Source organism: Diaporthe amygdali, assembly GCF_026229845.1.
Source record: "Diaporthe amygdali strain CAA958 chromosome Unknown NODE_2_length_3802984_cov_64_841326, whole genome shotgun sequence".
Classification (NCBI taxonomy): domain Eukaryota; kingdom Fungi; phylum Ascomycota; class Sordariomycetes; order Diaporthales; family Diaporthaceae; genus Diaporthe; species Diaporthe amygdali.
Window position 1 is genome coordinate 1357581 of NW_026517022.1, and position 21903 is coordinate 1379483.

At 54.1% G+C, this 21903-nt stretch overlaps 7 protein-coding genes across 7 annotated transcripts; 3 read left to right on the plus strand and 4 right to left on the minus strand.

The window, feature by feature from the left end:
• Nucleotides 1-136: 136 nt before the first annotated feature.
• J7T55_011763 (uncharacterized protein) lies at nt 137-1554 on the minus strand (the record flags this gene model as incomplete). Its single annotated transcript, XM_053136580.1, has 2 exons — nt 137-831; nt 984-1554. The coding sequence occupies 2 exons, from the start codon at nt 1552-1554 to the stop codon at nt 137-139; spliced, it is 1266 nt and encodes a 421-aa protein (XP_052999568.1).
• A 1605-nt stretch (nt 1555-3159) lies between these two features.
• Nucleotides 3160-3411, plus strand: J7T55_011764 (uncharacterized protein; the record flags this gene model as incomplete). Its single annotated transcript, XM_053136582.1, has 1 exon — nt 3160-3411. The coding sequence occupies one exon, from the start codon at nt 3160-3162 to the stop codon at nt 3409-3411; it is 252 nt and encodes an 83-aa protein (XP_052999569.1).
• An 84-nt stretch (nt 3412-3495) lies between these two features.
• J7T55_011765 (uncharacterized protein) lies at nt 3496-4789 on the minus strand (the record flags this gene model as incomplete). The annotated part of the gene is made up of 4 exons (XM_053136583.1): nt 3496-3566; nt 4029-4502; nt 4561-4683; nt 4759-4789. The coding sequence occupies 4 exons, from the start codon at nt 4787-4789 to the stop codon at nt 3496-3498; spliced, it is 699 nt and encodes a 232-aa protein (XP_052999570.1).
• Nucleotides 4790-6995: 2206 nt separating this feature from the next.
• J7T55_011766 (nudix domain-containing protein) lies at nt 6996-7676 on the minus strand (the record flags this gene model as incomplete). The annotated part of the gene is made up of 1 exon (XM_053136584.1): nt 6996-7676. The coding sequence occupies one exon, from the start codon at nt 7674-7676 to the stop codon at nt 6996-6998; it is 681 nt and encodes a 226-aa protein (XP_052999571.1).
• A 2168-nt stretch (nt 7677-9844) lies between these two features.
• On the plus strand, nt 9845-10738 carry J7T55_011767 (dienelactone hydrolase family protein; the record flags this gene model as incomplete). The annotated part of the gene is made up of 3 exons (XM_053136585.1): nt 9845-10285; nt 10347-10456; nt 10516-10738. 3 exons carry the CDS (start codon nt 9845-9847, stop codon nt 10736-10738), a joined length of 774 nt encoding a protein of 257 aa, XP_052999572.1.
• Nucleotides 10739-11575: 837 nt separating this feature from the next.
• J7T55_011768 (tyrosyl-trna synthetase) lies at nt 11576-13014 on the plus strand (the record flags this gene model as incomplete). The annotated part of the gene is made up of 3 exons (XM_053136586.1): nt 11576-11700; nt 11857-11971; nt 12043-13014. 3 exons carry the CDS (start codon nt 11576-11578, stop codon nt 13012-13014), a joined length of 1212 nt encoding a protein of 403 aa, XP_052999573.1.
• Nucleotides 13015-13987: 973 nt separating this feature from the next.
• Nucleotides 13988-21722, minus strand: J7T55_011769 (uncharacterized protein; the record flags this gene model as incomplete). The annotated part of the gene is made up of 3 exons (XM_053136587.1): nt 13988-19752; nt 19811-21080; nt 21657-21722. 3 exons carry the CDS (start codon nt 21720-21722, stop codon nt 13988-13990), a joined length of 7101 nt encoding a protein of 2366 aa, XP_052999574.1.
• Between the last annotated feature and the right edge of the window lie 181 nt (nt 21723-21903).

Below are 21903 nucleotides of genomic sequence, written 5' to 3' on the forward strand. Positions count from 1 at the left end.
CCCCCCCCCCCTTCCAGCATCACTCACCACACGCATTTACTGAAGCAAGATGAAAATATTACTATTGCAGCACAGGTATCAACATTCTTCGTAATTTGCACAACCAAAGCAACACTCCTCGACACCTAGAAGCCCCCTACTTCTTGCCGTTCAGGTGCCATTCAAAGATCCGGCTGAAGGTCTCCTTTCCGTTGCCCACCAGGGTCTCTCCATGGCAAGGAATGAGCGTTTCGAAGTCCCAAGCATCGATCCTCTTGACACTCTCATTGAAACCGGTCCTGTCCCTTGCGCTCAAGACATACCACAAGAACCTCTTCATGCCCTTGGCCTCGCCTTCGGTCGACTGCATATTCACAAACAGCTTGCCAGGGAACCCGACCTTCTTCTCGCTCTCAGGGCACTTCGAGTACTGCTCATCAGCGGGTAGGTTGAACATGAGATCGGCCTCGATCATGATCTTCTCAGGCTTGTACAGGAACACCAGCTCCTTGTTGGCGTGGCTGTCGACGTACTCATACAGGAAGTCACGGTCGAACTCCTCGTCGATCTTGATGTTGAGCTTGTCCTTGGCGGTAAAAACGACGGCAAACTCCTCCTTACCGATCTTTGGGTCGTTGGCGGACTGCTTCACACGCTTCTCAGGCAGGCCCTCAGGGCCGATAATCTTGGCCTCAGGGTAGGCCTGGTGCCATTCCGTGATGAAGATGTGGTGCTCGATGTCTGGAGCGATAATGTACTTGACCGTACCGCCAAGCTCGGCCAGCTTCGCCTTCACGTCGTCAGTCATGGCGACGGGTGAGAAGACGGCGAGCGCACCCGAGGTGAGCTTCACTGTGATGCTGTGTTAGCCTCATCCGTCCGCGTGCACAACGTGGCAAGTGATCAGCCCTCGTGCAAGCCTCACGCATGTGCGCGCACGGCCTGTCACCATGCTGTACATGCTGTCTCAGCCTAAAGTGCGCGCGTCCTCTCCAATCACTTACCCACTGTGCCTCGGCCTCCAACGGGAATCGTTCCGAACCTCTTGAAAGGCACTGAGAAAGTCACAACATTGGGAGTGATGTTGCGAATGACCATTACGTCGGCCGGGTTGGCCGGGATGAGTTTTGACGACATGCCTGCGGCTTGAGATGAAGAGTCCTTGGTGGTTGTTGAGAATGGGTTCAGCGAGACGTAACCAGTGACAACACCGATGCCGATTGCGGCAGCTGGGAAGAGCAGGAAGGCAGTTCCAAGAGGACCGGGTCGAGATCGATTCGTAGCGTACTGCCTCGCAGGTGATTTAAATGGTGATGTTGCAGTTTGCCGGGCGGGCGCGACTCGTGTGTTTGGCTGTTGGCCGCGTGGGAGCTGCTTGGACAGATTGTGAAGGGCAGGCTGAGGTGTAGAATGAAGACGGCGGGTCTGAGGCTGGTGGGTCTTGACTGCTTGGATGTTTATCGACCAGGAGCGACCGACATGAGATGAGCCGGTGATCTGCCTTGATATAGCACCACCTGAAGCAATCTGATGAGATAGATAAGCAGGCTTGAGCAAAGCCTTCGACCTCGGCATCCCTGTTTCACTGCTCGACGATGGAATGATTCCCAGATCCAGATGACCTTCTGCTTCTGTCGTTTTCGCTTGGGATTCTGGGCTGTGGAAGGCTGTGGCATAAACACGGGATCGGAGGCAAAGTGTTCTCAGACCCAGCGGACCTCACGGGACGATATTTGGAATACCACATCAGATGTCTCCGTTGCCAATGGTCAATGACCTCACAGCGCGACCCTGCTGACGGGACGACAGTCAAGCCGTGGTGCCCACAGCCCAATTTTACAGGGCCCAGGCCAAGCCGAACTGGCCGGCTCGGCGCATTCAGAGCCCCCGATGCCCACTGACCTTGCCAAAAACAGCGCCCTGCCGAGGTTAGGAAACCAGTGCATTCGAAATCAATCTCGACTCTCAAGTGTCGTGATCGCCTCGGTTAGTTTTTTTTCTTCTTGTTTTTGTTTAATCACTTAATTTAGTGGACCTGGCTTTCGTACTTTTTCAAGGTTGCTCGTTCGTAAGCTCACTATCAGTGTCATACAAGTTCTTCATGTTGTGAGAGCTAACACAGTTGCAGTATATGAAGAGGTCCAAAAGAGTCACAAAATACCTGGATAGTCTAGGCTGGAGCAGGTCAAATGTGCTCGATACTCTGGGCCCCAATTCCCCTTGTAACAGTGTGTCTAGAACTCTTATTCATATCAAAGTGCCTCTCAGCCTGAACTGGCAAGTGACACAAATTGATATAGTCATCAAAATTACCCAGTAAAGGAATCGAACCTTTGTCTCCCATATGCTGCTGTGATCCACCCACGGCGTCTTACCATAGACTAACTAGGCTACCAGATTCAGTAAATCTGTTTTTATGAACTAGATGCAGACTCTCAACGAGACGAGGAGAGGTATACTAGTCTCTAGTATAATGGCTCCGAGTTCCTCATATACTGGCATCCTCAGCCTAGGGCTATTCGTGACATTTCTCTGAGCCTTCATATTCAAGATGTCTTGAGACCTGACTCCAATGGCTGAAAGGCAGTAGCTATGACGACAGGAAGCTCGAGGACTTCGGAAAACTACTTAATTACTTACTCAGTCTAGTTGTGGCTTCGCCAACCGTTTGCTCGGTCGGCCTACCAAAACTGCGAAAATGCCGACAACCGCGTTCTTTCTCATGCCAGCGCCCATAAATAACCTTACGAGCAAGCTTCACCGGTGCGTCCCTTGATACACAAGCGGGCTTCGTTTCACACAGCCCTACCGCAGGGCTCAAGCTGTCTGAAATGACCCTAAACGGTTTACAGGGGCTTGGCGGCCAAGTGACGCCCAGCCTTTCCCACATGGAGACCAACGCCTGACTCGGATGCTCAACCGCGCGCTCAATTTAATCGAGACGGCCAACTGGATCTATGGAGTTCTCCATCGTCTGGGGAATCTGGGGCTCTAATTAAAGGGGCACCATGAATAGTGACCATGCGATGAGAACAACTATATATGCTGCCATGCTCGTCTTGTCTACAGGTGTAGAGATCCAGCTACAGCACCACTACTCCAATCCCAAACCAGCCTGACCAGAACTTGCATACATTATACAATCCTCCACATCCACAAGTCACAAAACCACCCGCAAACATGCAGCTGACAACCATTCTCGTCCTGGCCGCCTCCGCCGCAACGGGCCTGGCCCAGTCTTGCACCTACGAGACCGCCAACTACCTCTCCGTCTGCCAGCAAGGCAACAACCTCTTCTGCTCTGGCAACACGGGCGTGTGCGTCCAGGGCAAGACCGATACCTTCGACGACACTGCCACCAAAGCCAACGAGGACGCCTGCGTCGGCCTAAGCCGCGGTGACAGCTGCGTCCAGACTGTTGCCTGCTGTTAAAGAGCTTTGAGCCTGGAAGGGGACCGGGAAACTTGAAACTATCGGGCTTAGACGACTCGTTGATTTGAAAATGATTCGGCGAAGTCAGCTTATGGAAGGGGGCTTGGGTGGCGGCGACTTGAGCTGATCGATCATCATTACTTGCGCTGAGAATGCTGCGTAGTGGTCAGTCGAGCGCACGGTGTAAATACCTTACGTCTTCAAATGAACATATTTTCGCACAAAGAGTCTGTTCACATAATGAGCAAAAGTTTTCTGTGCCCTATAAATCAAGATGCTGTCCCAGCAGGCCAATCGTATCTTTTCGAAAAGACAGAAAAGAATAGCCCAACCTTGACATCATGTTGATACCTTGTCTTGGCTTGATATTTAGCCGAAATGGGTTTCTCCTCAGGAAGGCTTTTTACTACGTTTGGTAGCAGTAAGTATGTTACAAATTAAGCTCAACTCGTGCTCGTATCGGCATGAAATCTTTGTCCAAAATAGTCTCTTGTCGACCTATAACGGTGACCCAGGGAGCTCGCTTGGCTCTCGATCGGCTGGCAATTCCAATTGTCTTTGATCACGAGTGATTTTGTGACACTTTTTAACGCCAGCCAGTTCCGTTTCTTCTGCACCTTTGGGACTGGAGCCTTCAGGGAAAATGTTAGGGTCAAGTTCTGGGCGCTGCGCTTCGGCCGTTCTGTGTCTTCTGCGAAGACCAAACCACAGAGCTGCAACGAGGAAGATCGCAGCGCTTATCCCTATGCCCATTCCAACTGCTGTGGCCGTTGAAATTCTTCTACCAGTATTATTGAGACCTTCGGACGTCGGGGTCTTGCTAGCCGTTGGGGGTGCCGTAGACACAGTGTGTATCGAGGTGCTTGACGTAGGGCTTGACACGGTAATTGAGCTCGAGACCGAGACGGACGTATACACATAACCTGTCGCTGGGATGGAGAAGTAGCTCGACAGTTCTGAAGACGCTGCCAAGCTGAAAGTCTCATCTGAGGGGTCCATGCAGTTGCGCTCGCCATCTGTGAGGGTGCAGCAAGCCCACAGCGATGCGGAAACCTGAACCACGTCGGGCTTGCCATTTGCACCATTGTCCACTGTCAGTCTTAGAGGTTAGCTTCTGATAATGGCCTAGCAAATCTTGGACGAACTCACAACATCGGCCCGTACAATGTGGGTCGTCGAAGGTCGAGTCGGTGCAGCCCGAGGCATACCACCCACTGCCTCCTTTGAGGGAATGCGTGTAAGAGCAGAGCCCGCCGCTCATGCAGGTATCGCCTAACCAGCAACATGGTACTGCGGCTACCGTATCGTTCACTGGTCCGCAGGGGAACCAAATTTTACTGTACATACCCGGGACAATATAACAATGTGTGATCGACATTAGGTCGTGTGTGAATTCAAACAAAGTAAAGCAAGCAGGCAAGTTGTCATAGCGTATGTCACCTGAAGCTGGGAATCCAAAAGTCAAGTGTGTCGTTGATGATTGAATCGGATACAAGTGGCCCAACGCGGCACCTTTCGTCAATAAGAAAATTGTCTAGCCAGGTGCCGATTTTCGTCTTGTCATACGGCAGGGGATATTGTTACACGATCAATAGGGGCACTGCTCCTGCGTATTTGGAACGCTGCGAGGAATGGAATCTCCAGCCATGATTGGCCCACCCAGTACATATGTTTCTTGACAAAATGTTAGATTGAAGAAGTATTGACCTACATTTTCAATTTTGAAACACTTTTTAAATACTTCGGATCCTTAGGCCTTTTGACTCTTCCTTGGCCCCTAAGTCTTTTGGCCCCGAAGCCCTCAAGCTATCAAGCCCTCTGGCCCCTAAGTATTTTGGTCCCTTTGGTCCTTTGGCCCTCTGACCCTCTGGCCTTCTGGCCTCGAAGCTCTTTGGCCTCGAAGCTCTTTGGCCTCGAAGCTCTTTGGCCTCGAAGCTCTTTGGCCTCGAAATCATTTAGCCCCCACCGCCCTTTGGCCCCGAAGTCCTCTGGCCCCGGAGCGCTCTGGCCTCGAAGTCCTTAATCCCCGAAGCTTTTTGGTCTGCATTACGAAGCCATCTAGCTTTCTGACTTTCTGGTTATCAGTTTTAAGTAATTAAAAATATTATTGGGAAAGAAATAATTTTAGCAAAGTTTCAATACGGGTAGTTATTTTTCTTGATTAGCAAAAAGATACATTCAAACCTAAGACTTTGTATAAAGAATGTAGATACCGGGTGGGCCAATCATGGTTGTGGAATATCCTACACCGAAATGTATATCGTGCCAACGCTGCGCGAGAGGAAGAAAATTCGTATTATAAATAGGGGCAAGAGAAGAACGAAGGAAATGGGAGACGAGGGTCAAGTTCAGTAGTTCTAATCCAGTCCCTGTTATTCTCGTCGCGTCTGCGCAACGTCATCGCTGCATATACCTGTCCGCTCCACTTGTGACCCCCCCCCCCCCCCCCAATCCTGACACCATATTACGGTGCACCAATGTGGAGCGATCGAACTATCCCGGCCATCACATCGAAACAAGACGCATAAATCATGGCGCTTGCTCTGCTCTTAAACTTGTGAACAGATCTGAGAGTAGGATTGAGGCGGCGCACATATCGAAGCGCCTATCTCTGAACACGATTCCGTGAGCCATACCAGCGAGCCCCCTCCAGTGCAAGTGCTCTCCAATCTTGGGTCGAGCAGTGGCATTTCCAGAGAAAGAAGTTCAACTTCGGACCACGTGGATACGAGCAAACACACAGAAGAGGCGTTGGTGAGCTCCCGCACAGCAGACAACCCAAAGATAGTGCTGCTGTCCCACCGTGGATACTCGCTTAGTCCAACATGCGTATGCGGGACTGAACCGGCGCTTACGAAGGGACTCTTGCTATTCGTTACCAGCTGGACGGTAATTTCCAATGCAGGTCAGAGATCACTTTCTGGGCGGAATTCTCGGTGCTTGTTCTCTTTGTGGCAGTTGCTTTGTGACCCGGACTCGTTCCGGTTGGAACTCCACAATTCATACCGCCGAGGCCATTGCCCGGGCCCTACGTAGTAATATACACGCCTATCAATTTATGCAATTTGGTGGCAAATGAAGTAATAGTGAATATTTTGTCTTTGGAATGCTTTGCGGGTTTGAACTGTTTTGCGGTCGTATATCTCGCCTTGACTTTGCAAAAACATTGGTGTATGGCCAGCACAGAGGTGGTGCTGCTCCTTCCAGGCACGGGTCCACAGCTCCCCGTTGATAGGGTTGTTTGACTTACACGGAGAGGAAACAGGGGCCTCCTGGGTATCAATCAGCCCTAACGATGCCACACTATCGCATGTGATCGAACAGTCTCCTTTGAAGATATGATCATCCATTCACATGATAATAAAAAACTGCATAACCTCTGGTTCTCGGCGCAGGATGATCTCCTCAGACTACTGCGCTTTTTGATGGCTTGGAAATTCGACGTGTATAAAATTCCGACGCCTCCCACCCTCTTAACTCCTCGTCCTCTACTCCGTAGTACTCCTGAAAAGTTTCCACCTCTTATAAAACTCCGGAACCCTCCCCTCTCTCCAAGCATTCAACGAATTTGCTTCAGCTCGATCTCACAAGTAACACATCGCAATCTCCAAAGCCCTCCTCTCAGCCGCGAAGGTAAGCCTCTCCATCGCGTCAGCGCATGTCAGCCAGTACGCCTCCAGGACCTCGTCGACGTCCTGCGTGTTCGGCGCGGGCGGGGCATCATCCCTGACCGTCGCCACGAAGAAGAAGCACACCTTGGTCACCGGGCTTCCCGCAAGGCCTGGGAATGGCTCCGTGTAGTGGACCATGGCGATGGGCTCGGCGCTCTGGGCCTCGAAAATGGGGCCGGGGTCCTTCCTGCCCTTGGCCATCGTCGCGCGGGTGAGGATGTTCTTGGAGAGTAGCTGGACCTTGTACCCTGTTTCCTCGTAGGTCTCCCGGATTGCTGTGTTGCATAGGGCATCTTCGCCGATGTTCTTGCGGCCCTTGGGCAGCTGCCAGAGGTCTTGAGTGTATTTTTCGTTCAGGATTACGAGGACTCGGCTGTCTTCACCCCTGCCTTTGAAAGTCACAGTCCCGGCGCAGATGCAGAAGTCCGTGCTCTTGGCACAGGCCATGGCGTTGTCGAATGCGACGACATCCAGGGGTTTTCTTTGCCGTCGTGTGTTGTGCGTGGTGTTGATATTGAAGGATTTGGGGATGGACTCATGAGGAGGGCATGCCCTGGTGTTCTCCACAAAAGATGGCGATTTTCCCTTGAACATGATTGCGAATTGCTTTGAAATAGTCCAATTTCGTTTCGTTTGCTTCTGCAGGTATGTTTGGCACCCAAAAATATGTTGCAATTCTGTGAAAGGAGGGGAGAAAGGCGGTAGAGGATCACGACGCCGAAAACAAGATTCTCCGGGATATAGATATTGCATCGTGAAGGCACGGACGAAACGCAGCCACAAGCTTGTTGACCACTGAGCAAAAAAGTGGCCCTCGAACATGTGCTCGCTTCAGCCTGTGCAGGCCTCACAAGCAATGCCTCTGACGAGTGCTCGCGGCAGCTCCGTTCCCCATTCGTCCATTGTCGCCAACCAACTGTTTCGGACTCACCGGTGAGGCAGGCCACGTTCGCGATCCAGTAAAAGGTCTAGTTGACCGGTCAGGGTCACCTACTTATTGGGCAGCCATGGTATGGTGCTGCGGTAGCCAAGGACGATGCACCGAAGAAACATTCTTACACATTGGCCCACATGGATACCTCCGGCCCTATGAGAAGACAACCTAGGATTGGAGAAGATCACCTGCTCAGGTAGGTATAACCGCCGGCTCGGGAAGCGCCAGGGTGTGCCATATGCTTTTCAAGGCTGTCCTGCATATGCCACTATTGTCGGCTGCAGGTTGGCTGATTTCCGATCTGGGATGTCTTATTGCGATACCCTTCCGTGTCCCCCCACGGCCAGATCGATGGTACAATCTCATAAGCTGTATCCGGACACATATTTGCCCCCGGCTACAGCTGAAGCATTGTGCCAGCTGGCAGTGACGGGGTATCGGTATCAACGTGTATCAACGTGTCGCAGCGATGACTCGACAATGACGGTGTAGCAGCTGTCTCACGACCGGAAGCCACATGTGCGTTTGTAGAGCGCGACAACAGAGATGGTCCTACCTTTGCTGAGAGCCGGCATTGACCGAGTCTCATGGAAAGCTTCCAAGTGGTTAGCAGCCGCAGCCGCAGCCTCAGCCTTTGCCGGAAAAGTAAAATTCGAGGCGGTTGTCTGTGTTACTGAGCAGCTGCTTGTGGAAAGGCACTGCAGCTGGTGTGCGACGCAAGGCGGGCTTCAAATCCGCCATGCGGAAGCATGAGCCGCACGTCCTAGAAACGGCCTAGAACTGCACTTGCTTTTGCCTTTGCTGTAGTTGGGTCCATTTTTCTAGCGGGATTTTTTGTCCCGACAGAGGCTGCTCGTCACGAGGACGACGAGGCCAGAAACAACAAGGTGCATACGCTGTGCAGGATGGTAGCTGGGATCTCTCTTATAGGTCGAAAGGACAAATGGGACATCGGCAAGGGAGGGGGCAGGCGAGAGGGAGAGACATCGTGCTGGATCATGGCCGTCTGACGTGCCACGTGGACTTGGATGCTTGAGGAGACGGAAGGGGCCGTCTCGTCAGATTTACGACACAAAAGATGTGTCGTATGCAGACCCGTGCAAGCGAAATGGCCATAGGTATGAGATGGACTTCTCCAGAGAATTCAGTAGTCTGGTCACAAAGTCGATGATTACTAACATTTGATGGCGGCAACGGGCAGAACGGGTGAGCAGCTTGGCAGGGGTCTGTTCCGTCACTTATCGGTATCGAACCCCTCTCTACGTCACACCAAATCCAGCTATCCGAGCGCTGTAAAGGTAGTGAGTGGGGGGGATAGCTCCAGAACATGGTCGGCAGGTGAATCGATGCATCATAAGCACGCAGTGCAGCCTGACGCGGGGTTAACACATAATTGTTGCAACTTGAAGTCGTACAGCAGCAGCAGCAGCAGCAATAGCAGCAAGGAATAGCAGCAATATCAAAGAGTGTAAGAGTGTAAGAGAACAGGCTAGCACCCCTAACTGACTATCAGAGATCTAAGCGTCAGTCAGTCAGTGGTGCGTACTGGTTGGCCTTGTCCTTGTCTCGTACAGTAGCTCCGCTTCAACTCATCCACGTCATGCCTCTCGCAAATGGGCAGCTTCGAGCAGCTTCCAATGCCCTCAACTCCCTGAGGCCCCACCTGCCGGCTATCTCCTCTTCTTCACTCATTCCACCAACGCCGAGCTGCACCCCTGCCCACAGCATCGCAACGTCACGACGGTCCTGCTGCAGTCAATTGAGAACTCTAAACCCCAACAAGACCAACGCACAACTGCCTAGGCCATTCAGCACATCAACGCCCAAGATGTCCACAATGAAAGCCACCGGCGGCCACTCCGAGGCCTGCTGCAACATCCCACCCATCGTCTCGTCTGGCTACCAGAAGAAGGGCGACTTCGAGACCATCGATGGCAGGAAGACCTACGTGACCGGCCCTGCCAAGGAAGCCACCAAGGGCATCTTCGTTGTCATGGACATCTTTGGCTTCTTCGATCAGACTGTGCAGGGCTGCGACATCCTGGCATCTGCCGATGATCACAACAAATACGCTGTCTTCATGCCCGACGCCTTCGACGGCGAGCCGCTGCCCATTGACCTGTTCCCGCCCGACAACGAGGAGAAGCAGAAGAAGGTCGGCGCCTTCTTCGGCAAGAACAGCCCGCCTAGCTTCGTGCCCAAGGCCCATTCTGCCGTCAAGGCTGCACAGGAGAAGTACCCGAACATCAAGGAGTGGGGTGTGGCTGGCGTGAGTACTACCGAGCTCTGACCTTGATTGAATAGCAACAAGCTGACACTGCAATTGTTAGTTCTGCTGGGGGTCCAAGGTCATTTCGCTGTCGCTCGCATCCGGCGAGAGCCCTTTCAAGATTGCCGCCGAGTTGCACCCGGCTATGGTTGATGCTAAGGATGCCGAAAGGTGAGCGTTAACCCCTCCTAACAATATGCTAGAGCAGCGCTGATACTAAATCCCTGCAGCATCAAGGTTCCTCTGATTATGCTGGCCTCCAAGGACGAGGACGCTGAAGACGTCAAGAAGTTCGAGGCTGCTCTCACGGGGCCCAAGCATGTCGAGATCTTCGAGGACCAGATCCACGGCTGGATGGCTGCGCGTTCCGACCTGACGGATAAGCGCGTCCAGGAGGAATACATACGCGGCTACAAGACGGTTCTGACCTTCTTTGCTAACAACTTCCAGTAAGCACCGTGTGCAGTGCGGATCAGAGGGAGTTGAGATGATGACTGGCAAGAAACGAGCAGGCTGATGACCTCACGCCTGTAAAAGAAAATATGTGAATACCCCCGGGAAACTATGAGATTGGTAGTGTGCTATTCGACTATCAGAAATATGACCGAATTTGAGTCTAAACGCCCTCGACGTTGGGATGCGTTACACTACATCGGCAGCTGCTGTCAACGAAGCAGCGGCTGAATTGGTCCTAATCAAGTGTGAACAGCAAATTTTTTTACCTTTGAGAATCAAATCTATCGATGAGCAGTAGAGACAGTATTGAGACGTATACCGCACCACACCAATTGGCTTGATCAGTACATCCAGGGAGGTCTCCCTAGCTCTGCTCTTGGTATTATGAAATGTCCAGGTTGGAAACGCAGGCGACTTTATGAGACCTTTTCTTTGTAAAAATCCATAACTCCGGCGAGGACTGAGTCTGGCCTGGAACCATTGACCATTTCTATCAGATGTTGTAGTTCGACGCTGTACTGCGTGCGCATTATAGCAGCATTGACGTCTAACGGCCAACGCGAGGGGCAGCCAGGTGTGGGTGGGCGGCGCGAGGGACCGGACCCCTGGCCCCCAGCTGCCCCGCCATCATGGAAATTGTTAGCTGAGTTGCGCATCTCAGTTGACTCACCCCTCGACTTTGTAAATAGTCATTCTCAAGCCCAATACTCACTTTTGTGATTCCACTTTCGCCAGACCCTCCACTCGTTGTTCTCGGCACCTAATCGAAGCCAACAGATCTACCGACTCTGCGCTCCTTGTACACCCATCCCGACCCAGTAAAATTTGCCCACAATGGCACAGATGTCCGCCGAGGAGAGGATCGCCCTGATCAAGGAGAACCTGGCCGAGACGCTCGACTTCGACATCATCGAGAAGATCATTAACGATGGCAAGGATCCCAAGGTCTACTGGGGAACGTGAGTAGACATCCTCCTTGTTCCTTCGCCGCGAACACCCCACTGGTGGCCAAGAACACTCGCATCCCGACACGATCACAACATTTATCATGCACTCTCTAGTTGGCCAACCTTCCACATTCTCGACCCAATTGCTGACCATTGACCCATGACCAGTGCGACAACCGGACGTCCACACTGCGGCTACTTCGTGCCCGCGATAAAGAACGCGCAGCTGCTGCGGTCCGGCTGCGAGCTGACCATCCTCCTCGCCGATATCCATGGCTTCCTTGTACGCGGGCCCCTTGGCAACCACCGCCGCGGTTTACGAAGACACGAATGACTGACGCCCTTGTGTGACAGGACAACCTGAAAGCGCCCATAGAACTCGTCCAACAAAGGGCCCTCTACTACCAGCGCGTCATCACAGCAATGCTGCGGGCCACCTGCGGCGAGGAGGACATCAAGAGGCTGAAGTTTGTGTTCGGGAGCTCCTACCAGAAGAGCGCCGATTACGCCATGGACGTGTACAAGCTGTGCTCTGTGGTGTCAGAGCACGACGCCAAGAAGGCCGGCGCCGAGGTGGTCAAGCAGACGGCCAACGCGCCGCTGTCGGGCCTGCTGTACCCGATCCTGCAGGTGCTGGACGAGCAGTACCTGGACGTGGACGTGCAGTTCGGCGGCGTGGACCAGCGCAAGCTCTTCACGGCCGCCAAGGAGTGGCTCCCCAAGCTGGGGTACCGGCAGCGGGCGCACATCATGAACCCCATGGTGCCGGGGCTGCAGGGCGGCAAGATGTCGGCCAGCGACCCCAACTCCAAGATCGACCTGCTCGACGACGAGGCCACCGTCGTCAAGAAGATCAAGAAGGCCGAGTGCGTGCCCAAGGTCCCCGAGGGCAACGGCGTGCTGGCCTTCGTCGAGCACGTCCTGCTGCCCGCCGCCAGGCTCAAGGGCGAGCGGGGCTTCGTCGTCGACCGCAGCAGGGACGAGCTGCCCGAGCTGGTCTACACCGACATCGCGGCCATGCACGACGACTACCGCAACGACGTGCTGACGCCCCAGATCCTCAAGCCCGCCGTGTCCAAGGCCCTCAACGCCCTCATGGCGCCCGTGCGCGAGGAGTTCGCCAACAGCCCCGACTTCAAGGAGCTCGTCGAGAGGGCCTACCCGCCCGAGGTCAAGCAGGTCAAGGAGAAGAAGAAGAAGGACCGCGGCGCCATGTTCCCCGGCCCCAAGGACAAGGCCAAGGGCCCCGCCGCCGCGACCCCCGCCGACGGCGCTGTCACGTCACAGACCGAGGACCTAGCTATCCGCCCTGCTGCCGAACAATGATACTCGCTGCAGGCAGCCGATGAGGTATTCTCCTGTGGACCAAGCGTCTGTGTGTGCTGATCTCCGTGGCGTGTTCTCCCGTTGCTTACTCTCCCGCGGTGATTGTTCCACAAGCCCCTGGGGTCGTTGCCAGGACAGTCTGCCCCTCCTCCAATGTAGTATCAACGGGCTGGAAAGGATGCTTGAAGATATGAGGCATCGTGCGCTAGCATGTCTTCCCGCTGAAGCTTGCTCGCTGTCTTCTATGCGAAGCGCCTTGCCAGTATAGAGGGCATGGATGTAGAGAAGCACGGGATGTCCCACCGCATCAGCTTCCGTCTTAAACGAGCCAGGCATTACTGCTGCTTCGTGAGGCGATCAAGTAGGAATCCCAAGGGGCACAAGCACATATCACACATCACGCCATTATAAGGCACAGACAGGGGTTGAAGGGATTGATTAGACTATATGATAGATACGTCCGGCCGCAGCCCATAAAAGAGCCCGATTTTGCCTCTCTCTTTTCTGATAATCACCCCTTCTCATCTGCTGCGCCATCTCTTTTTCGTGCATATCGGCCGTCACACGTTGACAAGTAATAGTGGTGGTGGTAATAGTAATAATAAGCTGGAAGCGACTGACGAAAGAAAATAAAAAGGCGTTGTGCAAAATCAGAAAAAGAAAATGTAGTCCATTTGTCTCTCAGTTTCCAACCTCAGCTCGCAGCGTGACGTGAAGGAATGGAAGAATAGACGGATGGTGAAAGAATCTTCGCCGAAATCTTGCTATCAGGGGGTATCATTCTAGTAGTGCAGTTGTGGGTATGGTTTTATGTTGCTGTCAGTGGCAGTGAAGGACGTTGCAGAAAAGCCAAAAAATGCCGCGGACCCAATCGTTTATATGTCGTCGCCTAACTTGTTGTTTCCGTCTTTTTCTCATGTGACAAAGGGAATATAGAGAGAGTTGTGATCTCGATCTGAACCACAGACCGAGTTCACTCATCATCAAAGAACCCAGCATCGTCAAAGTCTTCAGCTGCCATCGCGTCATCATCATAAGCCGCGGGCCGCATCATCGGCGGCGTCTGTGGGCCGCTTGAAAAACTCTGCTGCTTTTGCGCCGGACTCCCTCCTCGAGCTGGCATCATCTGAGCCTGCCGTTGAGGCGGTGCCTTGGGCCGGTTAGCAAGGTCTTGAGCTGTGAAGCGCCGACCGGTGCTGGAGAAAGCAGTCGGTTGTCCGGGTGTTGGCGTCTGCCGGACACCTGACGCTGGTGGGGTCAAGAGACCCGAAAGGAAGCTGCTCTGTGAAGCAGGGCTGTCTTTCCGGGGCGTGGTGTGGTTGACATTCGCTGCCGGCGATGACGCGACGTTAGAAAGAGCGCTACCTTTTCGCCAATTACCCCATGCAGCAGCGAGGGGTCCGACAGCTTGAGCAACTCTAGGCGTCGCAGCATCCCGGAGACTGGCCGCGATGTTGGGCACATTGATTGCCGACCCGCCATTCATGGCCCTCTCGCGTTCTTGCTGCTCCATCTGCAGGTTCGCCTTGAGGCGGATGGCCGCATCTCGAACACGCTCTTGGTCGTAGTCGTTCCGACCGAGGGCAGTGATAATATCCTGTAGATCTGAGTGCCTTACAGCAAGAAGCTCCCGCAGCCACACGATCTCGTCATCCCGCTTTGCGATCTTCGTCTCAGAGTCGGGGTCTAGCTTCGCCACAATCTGCTCAAGCTCCTCGATCTTCTGCTCACGCTCCTGGAGCTGTTCTTGCAGGACCATAATGGATTCTCGGAGGGCCTGAGGAGAGATCTTCTCTGGTAATTGCATAGCTCTGGCAACGGCTGCCGACTGAGGCGGTCCCTGCGACTGTGAGGTCGCGGCGGGCTGCTCAGGAATGGTTGCTGAGACAGGAGGAGCCGGAACAGAGGGCAAAACAACTCCAGATGCCTTGGCGGCCTGTGCTGCAGCACGTGCGGCTTCCCTAGCAATATCGAGCTTCTCTTCTAAGTGAGTGACACGATCTTGCAGGTGCTCACACTTGGATGTCGATATACTGAGGCGTTCGAGGAGGTTGGACTCGGCGCGCTGGGCGTCCTCAACAGTATTGTTGAGTTGTCTCTCAAATTTGGCTTGCATGTCCTCGATCTCGTCTTGGTGTTTCCGTATGACCTCGTCGATGTCGCCCTTCCTGTTCTGTTGAGCATCCTCCATGACCATGTCGTACCGCGACCTGACAGTATCAGCATCAAGCTTGGCCTGGTCAAGCTGCGCACGCAATCGGGAGATTTCATCCTCGAGCTCTTCACGGACGACGTTGACCTGGTTGTTCGCGTCCTCGACCTGTGCTTGCATCGATTCGCGAGTGCGCTGCACTTCTCGTGCCCCAGATTCGCGGGCTTCCTGGAACTCAGCCTGATAGCGCATGGCGCTTTGCTGAAGTTTATGGTTCTCAGTCCGCATCTCTGCCAATAGACCGTCAAGTCTCCTGGCCTCATTGACAGCCTTCATGCCTTGACGCTCACCAGCCTCCAATCTCTCGAGCTCAGTCTCCAGACGTTCGCGGGTCTTGGACTCAGCTTGGAGCTTCGCATCCAGGACTTCTTGTCTGGCAAGCATCGTTTGCTCCTTCTTGGCGCGGCGGGCGTTCTCTTCGGTAACGTGGCGCATAGAGTTCTCCATATCTTCCTGCAGCGAGAGGAACTTTGACCTATAGTCATCGCGCATCCGTTCATTCTCGTTCAGCTGGGTGCCAAGAGTATCAATCAACTTGTGAAGTTGCTTGTTCTCTTCTACCGCGTGGTGCAAGTCGTCGCTCTGCCTTTCGGACAGCTGGATGGCTCGCTCTGCCTCATTCCTCCAATGAGCTGATTCTTGACGCAAATCTCGCACGTTTACTTCAGCGACACTGACGCGGTCTTCAAGCTCCAACCTCTCTTTATGAGAGTTTTCGGCGGCAGCTTCAAGCATAGCGAGGCGCATAGTGTTCTTGCTGTGGCTCGCATCGAAAATCTTCAGCCTTTCCTCCTTCTCTTCGAGTGCCTCCCTCAGCCGTACCTCCTCTTCGGAAGAAATTCGCAGAAGACGTTGCACCTCGGACAATCTGTCTTCAGCTGCTCGCCGAAGCTGGACTTCTGCTTCGTTTATGGCCTCCTGGTTACTTAGTCTACTCTGGAGATCCAAGAAACGTTGATCGTTGGTGCTGCGGTTCATGATCTCAGCGTCGACCTTGGCCTCTGTCATGTACAGCTGTCTTTCGAGTTCGGCTGCTCGATCTTCCACCATGCTTTTCGATGCTGCTTCTGCTGAAGCCTTGGCTTCTTCCAGACGATGACGCTGTTCCAGATCTGCGTATCGAGCCTGCAGTTCGTTATACTTCTCACTTAGCTCATCTTGGCCTTCCACAGCAACTGGCTGGGGTGGAGTGGCAGGCATGCGTGACTCGACCGCTTCCTCAACAACGTTTCGAAGGTCTTCGGCTCGGAAGTCGAGGTGCAGAGACTCGCTGAATTGTTGCTTCATCTCTTCCATCGCCTTCAAGATTGAAGCCATACCCTCGGCAGATGAACCGTCTTGGGCAAGACCCGGCAAAGGAGGCAATGGAGGGGCGCTGCGTTGTTGAACAGCAAATGCATCCAGAACGGCGACTCTGATCTGCTCCATTCGCTTGTCTCTGCGGGGACTCATTGAGCGTCGTGGAATTGGTTCATCATCCTCATCGTCTGCATCGCTCTCTTGAATTTCCGCAGAGACGCTACGGCGTTCGCGGCGGCTCGACGGCGTACGGCCAGACATCGATGCGAGGGTCTGCAGTATTCCCTCTAATGTCCTTTCGAGAGGATCCAGCCGGGATTGCAAGACACCACCAACCAGCTCGTTGACCTTACCGTCGAAGAAGTTGGCACGAGAATCGAGCTTGACTTGCTCTTCGTCACTGAAAGCCCGTTCCCAGTCATCACTAGCAGCTTGGCTCTCACTCGTGTTGGGCCGAGAGATTTGGGCGCCTGGAGGATCTATAAACGGATTCTCCAACATTTCAGTTGTGTGCAAAGGCGGGTGTACTCCAAGTGGTAAGTGGTAGTGCCTAGGGCTCGGGCTCGGGTTTTCACCTCGAAGATACTGTGGGTGACTGCGCTTGGGGGACTCATTGGTGATGGCAGCGACAGGAATATGCCGCGTCGGGCTTGGCTGGTGCCATCTCGGCGAGTCCACGATCTTCTTGACGCCCAGATCGGGATCATTCTCGTTGATGTGCTGCATGACGGCATCGATCTCTTCGAATGTGGGCTCTCCAGCATCATCATGCTCTTCTTCACGGTCCGTCCGTGGGCTTGCAGACTCTGGAATTGTGTCCTGAGTGTCCTCCAGATCTTCCGCAGCAACTGGAGACGCCGAATACCTTTGCGTGTCGCTCACAAGTGGGCTATGGGGAGCCTCAACTTCAGATGCAGCTGATGGTGACCTAGCGTACTTCGAGGCACCCAAACCTTTAGGCGGCGAGGGGCTAGTGGCGAATCTGCTTGCAGCAAGACCTTTCTTCACCGGCGGAGGTGAGGGCGCAAATGTCTCGACACGGAAACTCTCATCTTCCGCAGGGCTGATGATGGGCGAAGGCTCCCTCTCGATGGACTCCTGAGGCATATCCTCAAGACTCTGGTCCTCTTCTACAGGGCTCACCTCAGCTTCCATATCAGACCGCTTCTCGGACCGTTCAAAATGGCCCGGAACTGGGGTATCCTCCTTATCATTATCGTCATCGTCAGTCGTAAAAGACATGCCAGGAATAAATGGCTTCGCCGACGCTGAAAGCGATTTTTGGTGGCCGTGGGCCATGAAACCGTCGTCTCCGAAAGGTCTAGCTGTGTTGAACGCTGACACATCAGCCTCGGATCCGAATTCGAACGGCGCCCAGACATTGGTATTGTGGTCCGCAGAGACCTCGGACAAGCTGGTATTGTCCTTGGCCTCCGTCGAGTCAGAGAGGATAGTCGACGAAATTCCAGAGTCACGGGCTGGGCGCTCCTCCTCTGTGCTCTTAGGTTCTGCTTGAGCGGATGAGTTTGGCTCTGCGAACTGAGGGCCCTCATCATCGTCATCACCACTAGCCCCTCTGAATCTCTTGACCCGTGTCTCGTCAATTATGCGACCGTTTTCATCCTCAGCAGGAGCTGGCTCGTCCCTGTTCGACGTGCGACTAGCTGGTCGAACAATGGGAATGGCCTTGGACTTCTTTGGAGGTTTCAAGATCTCTGGCATGTTCAAGTCGATACTGCCGAAGATTGACGATGTCATTCTGCCGCTCTCGCTACCGGACAGTATCGGGGATGTTACCGAGCCTGCTACCGAGTGAGGTGTGAAGGCTGGTGCATTCGGTCGGAACGTCGGCGCACCAGCGGCAGAGAACGAGAATTCACTCGACCCAGGAGAGAATACTGGAGCATTGACGTTGATCTTGCGCGAAGGACCTGCCGGGGGGCTCAACTGGTTCGAGTGATCCGAATCCAAAGGATTCGGTGCAGAGGCCCCTTGGAAAACAGCGGGTTGGAAGGTGTTGCTTCCAAAATTGAACTGCCCGGGCTGAAAGGAACTCGTGGGGTTGAACTTGAATTCAGGCGCTGCGACGTTGAGCTTCGAGAAGGATGGCTTGCTACTGTGGCTCGGCCGCCGCGAGGTTGACTGCACATCCTTCCAGGGGTTGCTCATGGTGGAAAAGTTTCTCTCATGGGATGAGTCTTCAAAGTTTGGTAGAACTGGTGTTCCGAGATTACTGGGGTTTGTCTCAACGTCGTCCTGGTCGGCCTTGTCATCGTCTTGTATAGGCTTCAAATTGTTGAAACCACCTTTGCCCGAGCCGGCTCTCATGTCGTCTTCTCCGAAATACTTCTGGGAGAGTGAATGACCTCTACTATGAGGTCGAGGATGATGAAGGACAAGGTTCTTATCGACGGCATTTTCGAAGCGTGGTGCCTGTGGCGCGAACTGCACCGGCGATTCGTGGGTTGACTGAGCCGCTGCGTGTTTCTTTTCGTCCTCGTTGTGTGGGCTGTAATCCTCATCGTGCTCGAGCTGTGAGCGGAATTGCTCCTCCAAGTGGTACTCCGCTTCATCGATTTCCTTCTGGAGGCTGTCACTGGCATTATGACGGATCTGTGGTGCTGGCTCGGGTGTTTTGGATACGCTCTTCGTCTCTTCTTCCTCATCCGCCTCACGTAATTCTTGCAACCGGGGAGAAGCCCGAGCAGATTGCATGAACTGTTGATGAGGTAGCTGAGGGAACTGAAGCGACTGGTGCCTTTGGTGCATCAGTGGAGGCTGGAAACCGCCAGGCGAGAAGGGTGAGGTTGACAGAGACGGCGAGACACGGTGCATCCCTTGTTGTTGGTGGAACATCACATCCCGAGGCGAAGGCTGCTGCTGAGGTGGCACGAACCCGAACGGGGACTGGCTTGCCGGGATCGAGACTGATTGCCGGGCATGGTGAGGATTGAAGCTCCCGTTGAATGAGACTGGAGATGCAGCTGCATTGATACCACTGGTAGGGAACGGGAACTGCTGCATTCCTTGAGCACTCGATGCCGATGGTGTTGGAACCGGTGGCGAGAATGGCAGAGGGGGGTACTGAGTTATCGTAGCACGTCGATTGAGGCCAGCTGGATTGGGAGAGATGGATGGCGGCGGCGGCGGCGGATCATCACCACCGAGTGATACACCCAGAGCCCTGAGCTTGGCCTCAGTCAACTCATTCATGTATTGCTTCCAGGCTGTTTGACATATTAGCAAATCATCCTGTAACTTGAGTAAACAACCTGGGCTTCTTACCTTCGAGATCAGGTAGGGTAACTTTGATTTTGCGACCATCCCGCTCTCTCCTGATTTCCTCTACATCAGGCCACTCGTCCCTGCTCCTAGAATGGTGCTCTACCGGAAGAGCCGAGTACTCTGTCGGGACGTTCAGGTCGAAACCACGGATGTCGTATCCCAGCTCCTCCCAATCCCTAAACATATTCGCAATTTCTTTCGGCTTCATAGGAATGGGGGCCTTGCCCCGTTGACCTCGCTCTTCATCTCGAGGAAGCAAAACCATTATGTTCTTGCCCCTCCATGGCACCTTTTTCTTTATTCGAGGCGTCGATACAGGTGCCTTCTTGACCTCTGGTTTCGACGGAGTAGCCGGGGCCTTTACCTCTGTCCTCTCCACACCCGTTGGTCCAGTTGAACCATTTGGCGTCGATGGGCGCTGTTCGGCGAAGTTGGTCGGCAGCGAACTCTCGGCGTCGCCTTTGGGCAGTATTCCCTCGGGGCCAAGATTGGCCATTTTTTCGGTTTCCATCCTAGGCTGCCGATCAACGTTACTTTGCTTCAGGGTCTCGGTGCTCGATCGCGCTCTCGGATGTTGCCTGGAAGACAATCGTGATGATGTGGGCCGGTGGTTGAGGTTGGCTCGGGGCGTGGCCGAACTCCTTCCTTCCAACCACGCTGCCTCGTCGCCGGAGGGTGAGCCGCTCAATGAAGAGGACTCACTATCTGTACCGTCACTGAGCCAATGACGAGGTTCGGCGTTCTCGTGAGCAGCCGTGTGTTGACGTATCCAGTCCTCTGTCAAGCCACGCGCAGGGCCGGGTCGTCTAGCGCGGTTCACCAGAATAGCGGCCAGAGAAGAGGACTGCTGCTCTGTCGGCGAAACCACCAAGGATGGGGCTGGGCGCAAGAAAGGAGTGTCAAGCTCAAGACGGTGTATTGGCGAGCCTTCTGACGGATCGCTGCCAGGACTCTGTCGATGAAGATTGGCTTCTTCAGACCTCGGGTACGGGCTTCCCCAGCTTGCAGTAACGTACTGGCTGTCTTCACTCGGGTCTTGGCGCGGCGGCGGGGTCCTCAGCAGCTCCAGCGCTCTCTGCGGGAGTCGCGGAGCTTGGAGGTTGGGAACGAACGGAGACAACGCCTCGCCGTCAGCGGTAGACGCGGTCGAGAGGGCTGGGGACCTCGGAGGGGATTGGCTGGATAGCCGAGGGTGCCGCAGACCGTCCTGTGCAGCAGCACGAGGAGGAAGTGGTGGAGACGGATCTTGCGAAGACGTCTTTGCGTGGACCTACGCGACAGCGACACGATGAACGTCAGATCAGATGGCTCGATACATGATGGAGCTGGGACAGCAACAGCACAGGGCAGGTGCAATTAGCCGCAGCATGGGGCTACTTTTTTTTTTTCCTGGTCTGGGCGAAGCTTACCACTGGAGATCAGCGCAGACGAGGACCGTGTCGTCTGCAGCTGTATCTCGATACCTATCGCGTCGTCGGCGATGCCCAAAAGTCCTTTGTTTTCCCGAAGCGAAGAGGGCTCCCCTTTTCAGCAGACACAAGGGCGGCGAGTGGGGATTTTTGTAAAGGGCGGCCCGGGGGCTGACTTGATCGCGTCGCGTAACCGGAAGACGGGGACGACTGGGGCAGGGGAGCTTGGGCGTTTCTCCAGCAGAGTGAGTGCAGCCAGAGCCGGGGTTCGTTTGGCGTTGCGCTGCAGCTGGGTCCACTCAAATTTTGCGAAATAAGGGCCAATTAGGAGAAGATCCCAATCAGAAAGAACCAAAAGGAAACCAAAGAAATCAAGAAGACGATGGTCCGTTCAAAGGAGTGACAGAAGGGTGGGACAAGAGAACATGTCAAGTGACTTTCAAATCGCCGGTTCGTGCCTTGTCTGGGTCGTGTATTGGTTGTCGGCGATCCTGCGACTGCATGAACAAAAACTGGCCGTGCCTCGAAAGTCAAAAGTCAACAGCCGGGTCTGGTCGGGTCAGGTCAGGTCAGGTCGAATGGAATCGATGGTCGAGTCCAGGTTGGGCCGAGTGGCATCGAATCGGGCACTTGAGTGACTGGCGGGTTGGCAACGACAGCGCACAAACCAACAAACAAACGACG